Source organism: Peromyscus eremicus, chromosome 8a (genome assembly GCF_949786415.1).
Source record: "Peromyscus eremicus chromosome 8a, PerEre_H2_v1, whole genome shotgun sequence".
NCBI lineage: Eukaryota > Metazoa > Chordata > Mammalia > Rodentia > Cricetidae > Peromyscus > Peromyscus eremicus.
The window spans coordinates 87895122-87913814 of NC_081423.1; the positions used below are offsets into that span (position 1 = coordinate 87895122).

General features: G+C 45.8%; 1 protein-coding gene across 1 annotated transcript; it reads left to right on the forward strand.

Annotated features, from left to right (window-relative positions):
* Positions 1–11902: 11902 nt before the first annotated feature.
* Positions 11903–18445, forward strand: LOC131916429 (translational activator of cytochrome c oxidase 1). Its single transcript, XM_059269767.1, has 5 exons — positions 11903–12464; positions 14698–14804; positions 16364–16491; positions 17000–17177; positions 17549–18445. The coding sequence occupies exons 1-5, from the start codon at positions 12200–12202 to the stop codon at positions 17747–17749; spliced, it is 879 nt and encodes a 292-aa protein (XP_059125750.1). The 5' UTR covers positions 11903–12199; the 3' UTR covers positions 17750–18445.
* The last annotated feature ends 248 nt before the right edge of the window (positions 18446–18693 follow it).

Genomic DNA, 18693 nt, shown 5'->3' on the forward strand with positions numbered 1-18693 from the left:
TGCCCCCGAGTTTAGGTTCCGAGCAGTATTGGACTTTGTAGGCTGCAGTTGGCCATGCTGACCTCCAGGCCTCAGGTGTTTGTTTCCGTTACATGAATGGGTTCCATGGAGGGGACTTGGATGGTTCTGACTTTAGATGAGTCCCTGGCAGAGTTAGGGAGAATTTGCCTGGCTTATTTTCTGCTGAGCTGCCTGAAGGTTCCTTAGAGTCTCTGACGTGAGGAGAGTAGCAGGCCTGAAGGTTCCTTAGAGTCTCTGACGTGAGGAGAGTAGCAGGCCTGAAATTTAATGGTTTTGGCCACTTCGCTGTCATTGCTGGAGAAGTAAACGTTGACTCATTGTTCTGTGCACATGGACTCTCTGAGTCTTTGCTCACTTCCTACAGCTGCTGCAGCTGTATGCCAAAAGTCTTAGATCGCTTTACTACATAGGGGCTCGTCCCACAGGAAAGGCATTGTCAGTCAGGTGTTTCCCCTGGGCCTTCCTGATTTGTCATTCTGATTTCTGGTCTCTGGCTGGCTGGCTGCTTGAGATTAATGTTCCTGCGCTAGCATGTGCTTTGCTTGCCCTGCATCATTTATAGACAGAGAGCACAAATTGTGGTTACCTCTGCTTTTAGTGGTGTTTGCTAGCTAGTACAGAGTCCTGGAGGGTGGCAGCCTTGCTAATTCAGGTTGCTCCTGTAGGAGCCCCCAGTTTCTCCTGCGCCGAGTCTACAGTGAAAGTCAGGAGCGGTAGTAGGGCCTGCCGGGAAGGGCCTCTGTGTTCTGGGTGGGCTTTAACTTGGGCTGGATGATGGGGTTTGTCAACTGGAATTTGAAAACAGAGGTTTTAAAGTTAGTAGTAGTTATGAGAGTAGATTTGATTGAGATGGCTATGGGCTTTGGAAACAACCACATGATGATTTTTCCCCTGCTCTGAGGACGCTTGTCATCTTTCTTTAGCCTGCTTTCTCTGCCCTCCGTCCGGTCCAGGTAAGACTCCTGCCGTCTCCATCTTCAAATATGCACGCACCCACCGTTGCAGGGTGGTGCCAGCTCTTTCACCCTCCCTGTAGAGCATGGGTAGGTGGCCCTGTGGCCGAGGAAGAGATTTCTGTAGCCTTGAGATACAGAAAATCGCTTAGTCTGCCATCCTCCCAGAAGCACAGATGTATTAAAGTGTCAAAAGCCAGTCTGTTTAAATTTGCCAGTTCTTAGACTAACAGGGAGATGGGTCAGGACCTCCAGATCTGTTCTCCTCCAGGGGCTGTAGCTCCAGGCTCCGGCGTGGCTGAGTACTGTTTGGACTTGGCTTTGGCATGCTAAGCCAGGCTCTGGCCTGTGCTTTCTGTGGGAGGTTGCGTGCTCAGTCAGATTAGCAGAGAGCTGAACTGCTGAATGGGTCTGAGGCTTTCATAGGCTTGAGGCTTTTTCCCCACAGGAGATTGTATCTCTCTGGATGATAATTTTCTATCGAAATCGGAATTGGATCTCTGATAACTGGCTATAATTCAGGAAGAACAGGAAAAAAAATCAGAATCCTACAGTGTTTTGATGATTGTTACCGTTGAAATTTGGTATTTTAGGGTGTAGGAGAAAATGAGTTCTTGGGATCAAAGGAGGAAATACTAGAGAACACAGAGGGGCTGAGGGGAGGAGCATTGAGAATCTCTCTCTCATAGCTGTGAAGTGAGCCTGGACCTCCGCCAAGGCTGGCCTTCCAGTGCTGTTAATCAAACGTGTGTCACTGGGTAACTAGGAAGAGGGTGACAGCTAGGGGCCGAGAGCCCTTCCTACAGCAGGGCTGCTATAGGTGACATCTGGGGGTTAAATTCTAAGTGGGGGGGGGGGGTCCCATGACAGTACATGATGATACTGTTGCCAGTCTGTCCTTGAAACTTAGGATCCTCTTATTTCAGTCTCCTTGAGTGCTGGAATCACAGGCATGTGCCCCTGTCCCCAGCACCCATGGTTCTTCTTGTAGATCCCCCTCTTTCTTTATCTTCCCTTTGCCCTTTCATTTTTCATTGTGTGTGTGTGTGTGTGTGTGTGTGTGTGTGTGTGTGTGTGTGTGTGTGTTGATGGAGATCAAACGCAGGCCCTCACATGTGCTAGGCAAGTGTTCTACCACTGAACTGCACTCTAGCCTCTTCTCTTGTTTTTCTTTTCTCCTATTCCTTTCCACTGTAGAATGTTCTCCCTGATGTAGCCTGGGCCCTAGATTCCTAGACTGTAAGGACATGGAGGACTCTGGAGTTTACCAAACATGGCTGAGCAGTCCAGAACTGCCCCCTACTTTCCCATTTTGAAAATAGGGCAGTTCCTTTGATCCCCTGGCTTAAGATGGAGAGTACCCCTGCAGTAGAGGTCTCAAAGTGAGGTTTCCTTTAGAGCGGCGATGAGGGAGGTAGAGGGTGCTTAGCATTTAGGTTGATTTTCTGAGAGGAGAGCTGACCTGAGCAGTGTCACCATGAACCCTAACAGGCTTTCCAAGAATTGTCCTCTCTGCTCTGGGGAGGCTGCAGCTGAGTATCTCATGTCTCAGAGCTTGTTCACCTCACCCTGCTACATTCTCTCTTCCTCCCATACTGTCATTGCTGCGAATGGTCAGAGTCAAGCATGTGACATTATGGAATGAACAAGCTTCTTTGGGCTGCTATCTAGATGGCACTTTTTAAATAAGGAAACATGCAGGTTCTCCCAAAAGGCTTGAACTAACTTGTCAGCCAGAAACAATAAGCTAAGGGAAGTTTGAACTCCAGAAGAAGGATGTTGACAGTCTGTGTGACAGCCGGAAAATGTACAAGCAGCCACCTTTGGGACAACTCAGTGAAGCCGAACTGTGCTATGTGCTATTTGAAAGAAGTGTTCTCACTTGGCCTGAGTGGGATGTCCAATGTGTAAGGGAAACTGTTGACCTGAAGCTTTGAATCGCTTTAGTCAAATGAGTCACTTGCTTTGGTCCCGTGTGTTTATGACCCCTCGTCAGTGACTTTTCCTTGCCCCACCCTGTGTGTGACTTCTAGCATGATTGTATAAACCTCTATGTAGAAAATGGAGATTTCCTGTTCTACACAATGTTAAGCTCTAACTGGTCCGTTTCTGTGCCCTTTAGTCTCTGTGTGTGAACTTACTTTCTTAGATATTTAAACTTCCCTTCTAAAGCTTTTGTGGCATCACTCGTTCAGGTGGAGAGGAAGCTGCCCCTTTGCAGAACTGTACTGTAACCATGTCTCCTTTATAAATATTATTTTCACAGGGCTGATTGTATACAGGGCTTGTAATAAAATATTAACACTGTGCTGTGAATGAGCTTAGGATTCTCCACCGGAGGCGACTTGAAAAGCAGAGTGGAGTGTTCTTTCTGTGACTTTTCTTCTTCCTACGTACATTAAGTCTGTTCATTCTGTTTCAGCCTCCTGTATAAGAAGTACCGTATTTTCTGCCCATCATACTTTGTAATAAAACTTGAACATGTATAGATTGAATTTCTTCTTGTGGTGAATTCAGTTCTTCCCAGTTTGTTCTTGTGGTCATGTTTCAGAGGTACTGGAAGGACATTGGACTCCACCTCATTCAGCACAGTATTCTGATGGCTCAGCTCGTTACCTTGTGCCTCCTCTTTGTTCACCCAGTTCCTAGGCAACTAAGGAAACATGGACACTTACTCCAGGCTGAGGGCCGAGGGCCGAGACGCTCAGATTGCTTCTATTTTGTCAGAGGGCTATCCACACATTTGTAGTGTTCTGCAGTAATGGGGCCGTGTTTAGGAACCCTGAGGCCACTCCTGTCAGGGTAAGAGCCAGAGTGCCTCAGGAAAATGTCACAAGATGAAGGATGTCTGATTTGAGTTTTGAAGACTTAAGTAGGAGTTGTCTGGGAATAGGGAATGCCACTTAAGGCAGAGAATAGTCATATGCAAATTTATATAAATAAGAAAGTGTCAGATTCAGAGCATTACCAGTTAATGGATGTGTGGGAAGAATGGTGGGAGGCATGACTAGAGAGGAAGGCAGCAATCAGATCAGGGCGAGTCCTGTACTTTGCAAAACTTTTAGATCTTAACTCGTGTGAGAATTTGGAAAACAGAGGTTAATCAGGATCTGACTTGCTTTTTTAAATTTACTTTCTTGAGACAGGATCTCTGTAACTAGGGCAAGCCTTGTTACACAGATCCTGTCTTACTGTGTGGCCAAGAATAACTTAGAATTTTGTATCCACTTGCCTCTAAGGTGCTGGGATAACAGATGGGCACCACCACACCTAGTTTATGTAATGCTGGAGATCAAACCCAGGGACAGATATACGGGGTTCTCTAGAGAAAAAGAACTGATAGAATGAATACGATGAAAAGAGATTGATTAGACTGGCTCATACCCTAGGGCTGAGTAGTCCAGCAATAGCCATCTGCTCACTAGAGAAGCTGAAAACCCAGTACCATCTCAGTTCACAAGGCTGCCCACCTCCGCAGTCCTGTTCTGGCTCTGAAAGCCTGGAAGATTCCTGGAGAGCTTCTGTTGTTCAGTGTCAGGGCAGGATAGCAGCAATGGCAGAGTAGATGTGCTTGCCAGCCAAGAGGGAAGGTCGGCAGGCAGAGCAAGGCTCCTCCCTCCAACCTCCAGGCCTCTCAGAATCAGAGCTGCTTGGAAGAAGGTACCTTTCACACTGGGAGAAGGTCTTTCCTCCCTCATAACCTTTTCTAGAAATGTCCTCACAAAGTACGCCTGTTAGATGTTTCTAGACCAAATCAAGTGGATAACCAAGATAACTGTCACAGTAGGCTCTACCAACTGAACTATTTCCCCAGCACCACCCCCCTTTTTATTTATTTCTTTAGAGGCAGGGTCTATGTACTGATGTTTGGGATTGGTACTCAGTTATGTAGCCCAGGCTGACCTTGAACTGTCTCAGCCTCCGTGGCTACATTTGTGTACCACTGCACTTGTCTTGCATGTTAGAAAGATAAGCAATGAAGAAAGAGCCTCTGAGAGCATGAGTTTTCTTTTGCTTGTTTTTGTTTTTGCTTTTAAGACAGGATCTTATAACTCAGGTTGGCCTGAAACTCAAACTGTGTAGCCCAGACCAGCCTCAGGCTTGTGATAATCCTCCTACCTCAGGCTCCCAAGTGTTTATATTACATGTGAGCTCTCACACCCCCTCCCCATTTGTGAGAAAGACATGATTTCTGCCATATTTAGAAGGTTAACACTAGGAGAGTGAGATAGATCTCTTGAAATCTCAACAGGCTATGCTATTCTGTGCTGCCTGACTGTGGAGAGCTTGGTCATCCGCCCAGGGCAACTGCAAACCTTGTTTTGGTTTCTATGCTTATTTGTGATTGTTTTATTGATTCATTTTTGCTACTAGATAACATAAGCTTGGACTATGGGAGTAGCTCAGTTGGTAGAGTGCTTGCTTCTCATGCACAAAGCCCCAAGTTCAGTCCTCGGCACTGTATAAAACTGGGTGTAGTGGTGCACACCTGTAATCCCATCACTTGACAGGTGGAGGCAGGTAGGAGGATCAGAAGTTCAAGGTCATCCTTCACTGCATAGGGAGTTTGAGGCCAGCCTGGTGTAAAGCCCCTGTCTTGAGAAATAAAGGCTGCATTTTTAAGTTATAAAACCAGTGTGATGCCGGGCGGTGGTGGCACACACCTTTAATCCCAGCACTTGGGAGGCAGAGCCAGGCGGATCTCTGTGAGTTCGAGGCCAGCCTGGTCTCCAAAGCGAGTTCCAGGAAAGGCGCAAAGCTACAGAGAATCCCTGTCTCAAAAAAAAAAAAAACAAAAAAAACAAAACAGTGTGGCACTAGAGAAAAACCAGTTAGGAGCACTGGGAGTTCCCAGCACTCACATCAAGTAGCTTACAACAGTCTATGATTCCAGTTCCAGGGAATTCAGTGCAATCCTTTGGCTCCCATGAGTACCTGCACACAGAGACCCATACATAAACACATACACACATTTAAAAGGGAAGGAGGTTGGCTCACCTGTTCAAAGCACTTGCTGATCTTGCAGAGGACCTGGGTTTGGTTCCCAGCACCCACATGGTGGCTCACGACCACTTACAACTTCAGTTCCAGAGAATCTGACACTCTTCTCTGGCTTCTTCAGGCACAGACATGCATGTGATGCACATACGTAGATATAGGCAAGACACTCAAACACAAAAATACATTTTTAAAATCCGTTGGACTGGGTGGCTCACAGATGTAATACTAGCACCCAGGAGGCTGAGGCAAAAGATAAGTCTCAGCTAGATGAGTTTGAGGCCAGCCTGGGCTACATGAGACTCTTGTCTCAAAAAAAAAAAAAAAAGTCATGCTATAAATAAAAGCACATGAGAGGTGGGATATTCAACTTCAGTAGTCATGAAGTACAATTAAAACCATGGGATGCTGTGTATGGTGGTACATACCTTTAGTCCCAATACTCTGAAGGCAAAGACAGGCAGATTTGTGAGTTTGAAGTCAGCCTGGTCTACACAGTGAGTTCCAGGCTAGCCAGAGCTACAGAGGGAGACTGTCTCAAGACAACAATAAAAACAAAATTAAGCCCCACCGGGAAACAACACTTCACACTCCTAGAATGTCTATAGCTATAGACAAAAAGAAATACTTAGTGAGTATGTGGAGAAGCTGAACCCTCTGAACATTAAGGGTGAGAATGTAAACTGATGCAACTATTTTAAGTCTGGCTCTCCCTTAAAGGTTAAGCATGATTATGATATGACAGAAATTCCACTCCATGGCATATATGCAAGAGAAACAAAAATAGGGTCCTTAGCGGAATGACGCTGGCACACTCCTGTAATCCCAGCACTCGGGAGGCAGAGGCAGGCGGATCTGTGAGTTCGAAGCCTGCCTGATCTACAGAGTGAGTTTTGGGACAGCCAGGGCTACACAGAAAAACAATGAGAGAGAGAGAGAGAGAGAGAGAGAGAGAGAGAGAGAGAGAGGGAGGGAGGGAGGGAGGGAGGGAGGGAGGGAGGGAGGGAGGGAGGGAGGGAGGGAGGAACAGGGCTCATGGTATTCATAATACAAGGTAGAAACACACCTATCAGCTGAGGAATGTACAAGTAAAATGTTCATTCAATAGAATATTGTTTGGCAATAGAAGGAAATACTGATTAATGTTACAGTCAACTGAACCCTGAAAACATGCTGTTCTAGTTTTCTTTCTGTTGCTATGACAAACACCATGAGCAAAAACAACTTAGGATGGAGGAAGATTGATTTGGTTTACACTTCCAGGCCATGGTCCATCATTGAGGGAAATCAAGACAAGACCAAACGGGAGCTTGAAACAATCCACAGATGAATAGTGTACCTGTGCTCTTGTCTCTCTCTCCTGTGTGTGTGTGTGTGTGTGTAAAAGAGAGAGAGAGACTGAGACAGACTCATGCTTAGCTACTTTTATTTTTTTCCATTTTTTAAAAAAGTGTCTGAGTGCTGGGGAGATGGCTCAGGGCTTAAGAGTACTGGCTGCTCTTCCAGAGGACCCGGGTTCAATTCCCAGCACCCACATGGCAGATCATAACTGTCTGTAGTCCAGTTCCAAGTGATTTGACACCCTCACACAGACATAAGTGCAGCCCAAATGCCAAAGCATATAAAATAAAAATATATAAGCAAAAATAGTTTTTAAAAACGTGTCTGGGTGTTTTGCCTGAGTTTGTCTGTGTACCACTTGCATGCTGGTGGAGGCCAGAAGAGGGTATCAGATCCCCTAGGACTGGAGTCACAGATGGTCGTGAGCCATCACATGAGTGCTGAGAATAAAACCCAGGTGCTCTGGTTGAGCAGCCAGTGCTCTTAACTGCCGAGCCACCTCTCCAGCCCCTTAGCTACTAGCCTTCTTATGTAGCTCAGGACCACCTGCCTAGGGATGGTGCTGCCCGCAGTGGTCTGGACCGTCCTGTATAAACAAGATGCACACAGAGAGACATGTCCACATGCCAGTCTCATTTGGTAATTCCTCTTGGTAATTCCTCGGTTGAGGATGTCCTCTCACATGACTCTAGGCTATGTCAGTTTGACAAAGATAAGCAGGTGTCTTGGGTACTTTTCCTGCGAAGAGACATCATGACCTAGGTAACTTTAAAAGAAAGTGGGCCAGGCGGTGTTGGCGCACGCCTTTAATCACAGCACTTGGGAGGCAGAGGCAGGTGGATCTCTGTGAGTTCGAGGACAGCCTGGTCTCCAAAGCAAGTTCCAGGAAAGGTGCAAAGCTACACAGAGAAACCCTGTCTCGAAAAACCAAAAAAAAAAAAAAAATGTTTACTGATGCTCATGATTCTGGAGGGTTGGAGTCCATGATTATGGTGGCGGGCAGCATGTCAGCAAGCACTCGGCCACTGGAGCAGTGGTTAAGAGCTTACACCCATCCTGATCTGCAAATTGGAGGCAGAGAACCAACTGGAATGGTCTGGGCTTTTGAAAGCTCAAAGCCCACCCTTAGTGACACACCTCCCCCAACAAGGCCACCACTTAATCCTTCCCAAACATTCCACCAATAGGGGACCAAGCATCCAAGCATAAGAACCTATGGGGGCCATTCTCATTCAACCACCACACTAGGACACATGCTAAATGAAGGAAATCATTCACAAAGACCACATATTACATGCTCTCATTAATATGAAATGTTCAACAGAAGCAAGTGTAGGTTGTCTAGACCTGTGACAGTTGAGGGGGATGAGGAGCAACTGCAAAGGACACAGGGTTTCCTTCAGAGTGATAAAAGGGCAAGTTGTGGTGACGGCTACGCAGTGAATATACTAAAAATCATTGGACATTTTAAGTTGGCACCCTTTATTATGTAGAATCTGTCAATAAAGCTTATTTAAGGAAAAAGAAAAAAACTACCGAGTGTGGGAATTACAGTACTATGGTAGACATTAACATTTTGACAGGAAATAGGTAAGTGCTAAGCCAGCCAGATGTCTTAGCAGATAAAGGCTCCTGCCACCAAGCCTGACGACCTGAATTTGAACCAGGAACCACGTGATGGAAGGAGAGAACTTACTCCCACAAGTTGAACACACACGTGATTAATTTAAGAAAACCTAAGTGCGGAGGTATAGGGATGCATGATGGCTGGTGGGAACATAGGTTAGTGCATCTATTTTTTTTATTTTTTATTTTTTTTAATTTTTTAAAATTTGTATTTGTTTATTTATTTATTTATTTATTTATTTATTTATTTATTTTTGGTTTTTCGAGATAGGGTTTCTCTGTGTAGCTTTGTGCCTTTCCTGGAACTCACTTGGTAGCCCAGGCTGGCCTCGAATTCACAGAGATCCGCCTGCCTCTGCCTCCCGAGTACTGGGATTAAAGGTGTGCGCCACCATCGCCCGGCAGGTTAGCGCATCTAAATAGGGAGTCTGATGTTTGATGCCCAGCTAAATCTTTAAGGAAGAGCAAAATGTAGCCAGGTGAAATGGGACAAAAACAAGTCTGGGTTTAATACAGGACTTGAGAGAAGTTTCAGGAGTTTAATCCCTGTGACTTGCACAGCACAAGGAGGAAGGGGGCAGTCCATCTCTCAGGAGCTTGGATTATGAAATTTCGGAAAAATTCATGGGGGCCAGCAAGATGGCTCAGTGGGTATCTTGTCACCAAGCCTGGTGACCTGAGTTCAATCTCCAGAATCTAAATGGTGGAGAAAACATGTTATCCTCTGACCTTTAAATATGCACCGTAACACCCATATTCACACACACACACACACACACACACACACACACACACGCTCGCGAAGTAGATAAAATGTAATAAATTAAAATGTTATGTGCTGACTGGGAGCAGTGGCTCCTGACTGTAATTCCAGTACTCGAGAGGCTAAGGCAGGAGGATCACCATGAATTCAAAACTAGGCTTGGCCTGCAGAGTGAGCGCCTGGGAGATAGCTCATTGCCTAGCATGCTAGAAGACCTGGATTTCAGACCCAAGAACCTACTCCATGACAAGAACAGGTGAACTATATTGCAGTTAAGAATTTGAAGGAGAAATGGTTCAGCAGTTAAGAGCACTTGTAAGCCAGACGGTGGTGGCACATGCCCTTAATCCCAGCACTCGGGAGGCAGAGGCAGGCAGATATCTGTGAGTTAGAGCCTGCCTGGTCTACAGAGGGAGTTCCAGGACAACTAGGACTATTACACAGAGAAACCCTGTCTCAAAGAAAAAAATAAATAAATAAAATAAAATAAAATAAAATAAAATAAAATAAAAAGAGCACTTGTAAAACCCCACACACATAAAATATAAATAAGTTTTAAAGACTCAGTTAAAGATTTTTATGAGTGTTTGCCTGCATGTATGCCTGCAGCATGTGTGTGTAGAGCCTGCAGAGGTGCAGCGGACCTCCTGGGATGGGAGTTACAGAAGCTTGGGCCACCATATTGGTGGTGGGAATCACACCCAGGGCTCTGCAAAAGCAGCAAGCACTCTTAAATGCTGAACCATCTCTTCAGCCCCATGAGCTGAACCTTGGAAGCAAGGATTTCACCAGTGAGACAATGAAGACCACTCAAGAGAAACAAAAGTGGTCAAGAATTTGTACTCAATCTGTGCGTGGTGGCCGCTGGCTACTCTGGAACTAGGAAGACAAAAGCAGCCAACATAATGCCCTCCCATAGAGATGTAGCATCAGAACATGAGAATGGAAGATGAGCCGGCTAATTATGGACATACTTATGTAATAATATAAAATCTGTGCCCGTGCTCCCACCATCCTGCTCGCTTTTCTCAAGGCTATTGTATTCGGAAGGAAGCAGAAAGGAAAGGAACTTGTCCAAGGTTGCACAATGGCAGAAACGCAGTTTGAATCCATCCGGTCTAACTTTAGAGAGCAAAACTTCAACCTGCCTTCACGTTGTCCTGCTTTTCTAATGAGTGAAGCTTGGGACTTAATTCACCCTGGGGACCTCTTACAGAGATTCAGTAGCTGCTACTTTTTTTTCTTTATTCTTTATAGCGCCCCCTTTCTCTGGTTTTCTCTGTGAAGAGAGCAGGTGGAAGGGGCTGGAGAGAGAGCTCAACAGTGAAGGGTATTGGTACCTCTTCTGATGATCCAGAATCGACTTCCAGCAACCACATGGCAACTCACAATCATCTGTAACTCCAGTTCCAGGCTATCTTGATGTTTTCGTCTGGCCTCTACAGGCACCAGGCACACAGACATACATGCAGGCAAGACGACCATAAACATAAATTAAAAGTACTTACAATAGTTTTTTAAACAACAGATGGAAAACGAAGATAACAGTTTGACTCAAAGGCTGGTCTGATCTTTCATCCTTTCCCCCAAACCCTGTGATTCATCTGACTCTGTCCCCAAGCTATCTCCTTGGGTTTAGGAGCCAATCATGATTACAGCTGCCACTTACATACCTTTTTTATGCAAACTCCAGGGGGTTATGCTGTGTTTTCAACTCTCCAGTATGGGTTGGCAAAACAGACAATATCATCCTTGTTTATAGAAATAAAAATCTAAATCAGAAAGTCTTAAATGACTGGGCAAATCACTTCTCTGACTGATGGCTAGAATTCTTTTTAAAATAAATACATTATGGTTTTTTATTTTTATGTTTTTTTTTGTTTGTTTGTTTTGAGACAAGGTCTTGATGTCACGACCTCGCTTCCCAAGTGCTGGAATTACAGACATGGGCTACCACTCCCGGCATTTAGGACTGTTTCATTTGTTGCTTCCCTTTTTTTAATAAGCACCCTTGGCGGAGGTTTCTTTACCTGAAAAATGAACAGGTTGAACTATGCATTTCTTTTTGAACAACAAAACATTTGTTATTCTAGACTTGTTTAGAGTTAGGAAGGAAGATTAGTCACACGAATCTCTACTAATTCAATGGAACGAAATCTGGTGTCTCCAAGCAACCGGGAGCAATTGAGGTCTAGATCACTCCTGGCAAGGCAAGGTTCGAGCGAGTACGAAGAGGCGGCGGAACCGACTTTGCAGGCGCTGGGGACGTGTTTTGCAACGGACCAGGGACAGGAAGTGTACTGTGTCAATAAGGGTCTCCACGCCCGGCGGCGGCAGGGTCACTCACGGCTGGGCAGGTTAAGTGGGTCTGAGCCTTTGAGTTTCAGGAGACCCTCAGAAGCGGCCAGAACGTCCAGACCGGCTTGTTCCGGTAACAGGTTAGACAGGTTGACCTTGGCCGCTCCTCTTTGCACTTTGCCACCCCCGGTCGAGGCAGATGATGTCGTGGGCTGCTGCCAACCTGAGAGGGACAGCTGCCCGATGCTTTCGTGCGCGATGCCTCGGGTTCCGCGTGGGACCTTGGTGTGCCTCCCAGCAAGAAAACTGCGGTCCAGCTCCACACAGGACCCTGCGTGTCAGCGCGGCGGCCTCCGCGGGACACAATAAATGGTCTAAAGTCCGGCACATCAAGGGCCCCAAAGACTTGGAAAGGAGTCGAATCTTCTCTAAACTCATTCTCAGTATCCGCCTGGCGGTTAAAGGTGAGAACCTGAAGGTCCCCACTGCTGATCACTGAGACCCTTTTGGTGCCTAAGGCTTCACTTGCCTCCCTAAGCTGGACTAGGACCAATTACTTTCTTTGCGTTTTCCAGTTGCCATTGTTGACCTACCCGTAACTCTCAAAGCACCCACCTTCACTGTATATTCCCGTTTTCCTTTCCAAAAACCTTTTAGAGACCTGCCCTTAGGAAGATAGATATGACGCCATCAAAGTCTATAGGTAGATAGGTAAAATAGAAATAAACCATAAGAGTCAAGTCAGGGCTTGGATAGATGGCTCAGCCGTTGTTGCTCTTGCTGAGGACCTGTGTTTGGTTCCCAGCACACACGTGATCGCTAGCAACCACCTGAAACTCCAGTTCCAGGGCACTCAACATCCTCTTCTGGCTTCCGCGGGCACTGCATGCATCATGCATGCAGGTAAACACAAGCAAATCTTTTTTAAAACGTCAAGTATGTGTCTTTCTTGAAGGAATAAACCAAGCCTTCTGCCGCTGCTTTTACTAACACTGAAGGCTGTGGCAGGCATGCTGAGTCAAGTCATTTCTTGCCTAGACTTAATTTTTCCTCGGTAGAGCTCCTGAGACATTTTTTTGGAAGGTTGGTTTGGAACCATGTATCTGCTCAGTGGTGCAACTGTCTTTTTTCTTTCTTTTCATTTTCATTTCAGGCACTGGAAGGAGTAGGGGAAAACATCCTGTGAAAAGTGTGGGTCTGAGGTTAGGAAGGTGTGAATTCTGTCATTGGCTAGGTTGGTTCAAAGACCTTCAAGAAGTGAACTTCAATGTTCTGTAAAGCAAGGATAACACCCACCTTGAGGTGGCTTACAGCATACAGAAGGCATTACACTGATGTCAGTTTACCCCTACAACTTGTGCCTGACGCTTTCCTTGCCTAACAAAGTTTTGATTTAACCAACATGCTGTTTTCATGAGGGGGGGGGGGGATACTACAAAGAACGTCCAGCATAGCCTGAGCAGGAGTCCAATGTCATGTGAGCATTTCAGGGATTATGTGTTAATAGAGTAAGAGCAAGGGTATTCTTATGATTCAACCACTTCATCTGACAGAAGTGGAGTTTGCTGAAACCTAGCAAGATGATAACTGTCCCTGCAGGCATAGTGAATTAGGAACTTTATTTCCAGGCTGGGTATGTAGCTCTGTGGTAAAGCACATGGATAAGACCTTGGGCTCCATTTCTTGTATCCCTGACCAAAGAAACTTCTTTTCCAAAATAATTCTTCTTATTCTAATGGAATCACTAGATTAAGTATCTTTTGTTTGTTAGAGACAGAATCTCACTTTTTCCCCCCAAGACAGGGTTTCTCTGTATAACATCCCTGGTTGTCCTGGAACTCCATTTGTTGAGCAGGCTGGCCTCGAACACACAGAGATTCACCTGACTCTGCCTCCCAAGTGCTAGGGTTAAAGGCAAGCACCACCATGCCTGGCCAGAATCTCACTCTCAACTGAGACTGACCCAGAATTCATTATGTAGTTCAGGTTCCTGCCTAAGCCTACTGCATGCTGGGATTGCAAGTATATACCACTGTGCTTATCTAGATGAAATATTCTGTCTGCCGTGTGTGTGTGTGTGTGTGTGTGTGTGTGTGTGTGTGTGTGTGTGTTTGGTCTGTGTGGACATGCATACAGAGACCAGAGGACAACCTTGGGTGGTATTCCTCAGCCACTGTTCACCTTATTTATTTGTGTGTGAGTATGTGTGTGTTTGTATGTGTATATGTGCGTTTATGTGTGTGTGTGCCAGAGCACACACACGGGAGTCAGAGGTCAACTTTCTGGTGCTGGTTTGTGTGGATTCTAGGGATAGACCTCAGGTTGCCAGGCTTGTACAGAAGCACTTTTATCACCATCTCTCTGGCTTTGTTTTTTATTGTTTGATTTAGGGCTCTTACTGGCCTAGAGTTCACCAAATAGGCAGGCTGGCTGACCAGAGAGTCTCAGGATCTGTTTCTACCGCCCTGGTTCTGGGATTATAAGTTGGTGCTGGTATTTTCTTATATGTGAGATCTAGGGATCAAATTCAGATCCTTTGCTTGCAAGACAAGCACTTTGCACACTGAGCCGTCTTCATTAGATAACATATTCTAATGGAGAGTAATTTGCCATTGTTTTGGGCTTGGAGAGACTGGAAATCACTTCTTTCTCCATACTAGATGAGATGTCTTTGATCGTTTTTTTCCCTTTATCCAGAGGGAGGTCCCAACCCCGAGCACAACAGCAACCTGGCCAACATCTTAGAGGTGTGTCGGAGCAAGCATATGCCCAAGTCAACTATTGAGTCGGCGCTGAAAACAGAGGTGTGTCCTCAGTTTCATGTTGTTATTATTGAGCACAGCCCTCAGGGGTCCATGTTTGGAAAGCCACCGGAAATTCCTTAAATGATCAGAGAGAAGAGTAGGAACATGGTTGACATCCCAACCCAGAGACCTTTGGGGATTCTCTCTCCTTGACCTTTGGTTAGAGGAACATGACTGGGAATAGGCGATGTAGACAGTATGGAGACCCATAGAGGGCAGAGCTGCGTTGTCAAACTTGGAAAAGATAGGGAGAAGACAGGACAGGTAAGACTGGGAAAGCCCTAGACGTTAGGTTGGAGAAGGGCTTGTTATCTTCTCAGATGCTTATGTCTAAGGGAGAAAAGCCAGTAAGAAGAGGCAGTGGTACGGGTGGTGGTGGCAGCACTCAGGAGGCAGAGCTAGGTGGATCTCTGAGTTCGAGGCCAGCCTGGTCTACAGAGAAAGAGGCAGTGGTAATGGTGGAAGTGGGAAGGATGCTGGGCTCCAACACTTCCTCTGGAACAGGTAAGGATTTGAAGAGTTAATAATTTCTTTCTATTGTTTTCTTTTGAAAAAGGATCTTTTTGTGTAGCCCAGGCTAGTATGGAACTCATGATCCTCCTGCCTCAGCCTCACAAGTGCTGAGCCTACAAAAGTGTCTCATCACTCCCTAGAGTAATCATTGTAACAGCTGGCAGTTATTGGGTGCTGGTTCCTGACCAAGTCCCTTAATAAAAACTCTGCATGCATTTCTCACTGAATCCTGAAAGTGACCTAAAATGGACACTAAGGCACGGAAAAGTTTGGTGACTTGATTTAGGTCATGACTTGATTTAGGGCAGACCCAAATCAAGGCAGCCAGACCCCATAACTCAACAGGGAGCTTGAATTTCATTTGTGAAAGTGGATGGGAGGAGTCATCAGTTGAAAGCCTCTAGAAAGGTACAGGGCAAGGTGCTTAGAAAGAGTAGTGATGTGGACAGGGGATGAGGTCTAGGGAGTCTAGAGGAAATTGGCAACTAGTTGTGAAGTATTTGAATTTAGCTACAATGCTGAATTCAGTGGCTCCCATGACAAGTTCTACGTGATGTTTCTATAGCAGCACCCAGCAGCCCAGGGCTAGTGGCATTGAGAATTCCTAAGTAGGTGTGTGTGAGTGTATACGTACATACGTGTGTGTGTGTGTGTGTGTGTGTGTGTGTGTGTGTGTGTGTGTGTTTGTATGTGTATATTCTCACATGAAATGGATTACAGGAAGATGAATAAAGGTAGGAGTGACTGTGGGGTGGAGGTGGGATCTGGTTAGAAAAGGCTGGAGGCAGAGCTGGGAAGGCTGCTTGGGAACCAGGGGAAAACTCCCTTTCAGAAGGAATAGTACGTCCACTGATGTCAGAAGCTGATGCCATTGGCCTCCCTCCCCTGTCCGGAAGACAGAGACAAAAATAAAGACTTGAGGGCCCACGCTCAAGTAAGTCTTGAGAGGCCACACTTGGAGTCACTTCTTAGTGCCTGTGGTTTGGTGCTGGCATGGGGGCACTGGGACATTAGGAAACATGACAATGGATTTTTTTTAATTGCAGAAAAACAAGGGAGTTCATTTGCTGTACGAGGGTCGAGGGCCTGGTGGCTCTTCTCTGCTCATTGAGGCATTATCAAACAGTGGTCCCAAGTGCCATTTGGACATTAAATATATCATGAACAAGAATGGGTAAGTATGTGTATGTAGGGACAAAGGGGACAGAAACTTTAGGTTCCAATTCTATGAGATGCAAATGCCATTGTTCCTCAGCAGTATTTCAGGTTGCAAGCACGCTTCTTCCTTAGTGGAATCCAGTGTAATAACTGCTTTTCCCTTAATGTCTTCTGAACGAGATAGAATCCCATAGGTGTAGATGAGATCTTTTCCCCATCATTCCATCTGTAGCCATATGATGTTCTAGTCTTGAAACATTCCCCCAGGACAGGAGTTTTAATAGAATTGGAAATAATGAGCAAAGTTGTTTCCTGCAGACTCCAATAGATGCAGAAAATAGAAGATGGGGTGCTCTTGGACAGTTTCTTACCCAGCATCAACTGTGTCTTCTTCATGAAGAGAGTTTTGGGTGTCTCTGGGTGCTCCAGGGGCCAAATGGGTCAGGGGTAGTGTTAGAATGCAGCACTTTGTGGAGACTGAGCTTCCCAAATCATCCATGCATTGTCTCTTCCCTTTTCCATAGGGGAATGTTGGCTGAAGGAGCGCGTCATTTCTTTGACAAGAAAGGAGTGGTTGTGGTTGGAGTAGAGGACAGAGAGAAGAAAGCTGTGAACCTCGAGCGTGCCCTGGAACTGGCAATCGAAGCAGGAGCTGAGGATGTGAGAGAAACTGAGGATGAAGAAGAAAAGAACCTTTTTAAAGTGAGTATGGGGCCCGGTAAGATGGCTCAGCTTGCTTCCAAGCCTGACAAGCTGAAGCCTTTGTGTTTGGTGGGCTTCCAAGGGGTCTCCAATAGATACCTTAAGATATGCTTCTCTGGGCTTCTTCCTTCCTGTGTGTCAGTGTACAGGTAAAGCAAAGAATTCACAAATTGCCCAGTGTTATTAAGATAAGCTGGAGGCTAGGACCTATTCTTCTGAGTTGATGAGACTGGTTCTGAGCATTGGAAACTGTGAGCTTAAAGCCAATGATAATATAGTACAGCTTGCTCCACTCAGGACTTTGCAAAATGCTGCCTGGCGTGTACCATTCCTTCCTGGCTTCTCACCTCCTGACTTTCTTTTATCCCTAGTTTATTTGTGATGCCTCGTCACTGCATCAAGTTAGGAAGAAACTGGACTCCCTGGGCCTGTGTTCTGTATCCTGTTCCTTGGAGTTCATCCCCCACTCAAAGGTGCAGCTGGCTGACCCTGACCTGGAGCAGGCTGTTCACCTCATCCAGGCTCTCAGCAACCATGAGGACGTGGTTCATGTTTACGACAATATCGAATGACCAGACTGTGCCTGTCTCCAGGCTCTTTCCTAGGTTTCACGAACTTGTGCAGCAATCTCAGAGACTGAAACAGGTGGGCACCTATCAGAGACCTGATGCCATGGCTTACAGCCTTAAAAAAAGGGACTTTTAGCTTTGTTGGTATCACAGGGCCACCTGGGATACAAGGTGAGACTAGCCAGCTGGTCTGACTCTGATCCCAGATGACTGGCCCTTGTCAAGATTCTAAGTGTCTTGTACTACAGAGTGGAAATTGATCATCAATAATAACAGTAGTGATTGATTATTCTTGGATGTTGCATTGATGGTATAACTCTTGAGTTGTCCCCAGTTTGTGTCCAGTTTTTCGAACTTCTGGACTAATGTTCAGGCCCACATGCTTGTTTCTCTACTTTAATACTAAGATTGTCTTTTTTTCCCTTTTCTTTCCTTTTTACAGTAGAAATGTGGCTGTTCTCTGTGGTTGAATGGTGCCCTAATGAGCTAGCCTTTTCACTCACTCATGCAGCTAGTATTTCTTGAACATCTTTCTTTACAAGAATTGTGCTTTTCCAGAGACCAGGCTGTTCAGTTGATGCTTAGATCTTGCTCTAAGATGTAGGGCCTCAAAGGGAAAGACATGGGGCTGTACCCATGGAGCTGTCCCAGGGTAGTGTGGACTATGGGGCTGTACCCATGGAGCTGTCCCAGGGTAGTGTGGACTATGGGGCTGCTTTCTAATTGATATGTCATGTTATTTGATTTTACAACAAACCTATAAACTAGAACCAGGGTTTAGGGAGTAAAGCGTTTGCCATGCAAATGTGAGGACCCTAGAATGTGAGTTCAAATCCCCAGAAGTCTTGTAAAGGCTAGATACAGTAGTGTGTACGTAATCCCAGTGTTCCTATGGGAAGGTGGGGGCTAAGACAGGAGCATCCCCAGAAGCTTGTGAGCCAGCTAGC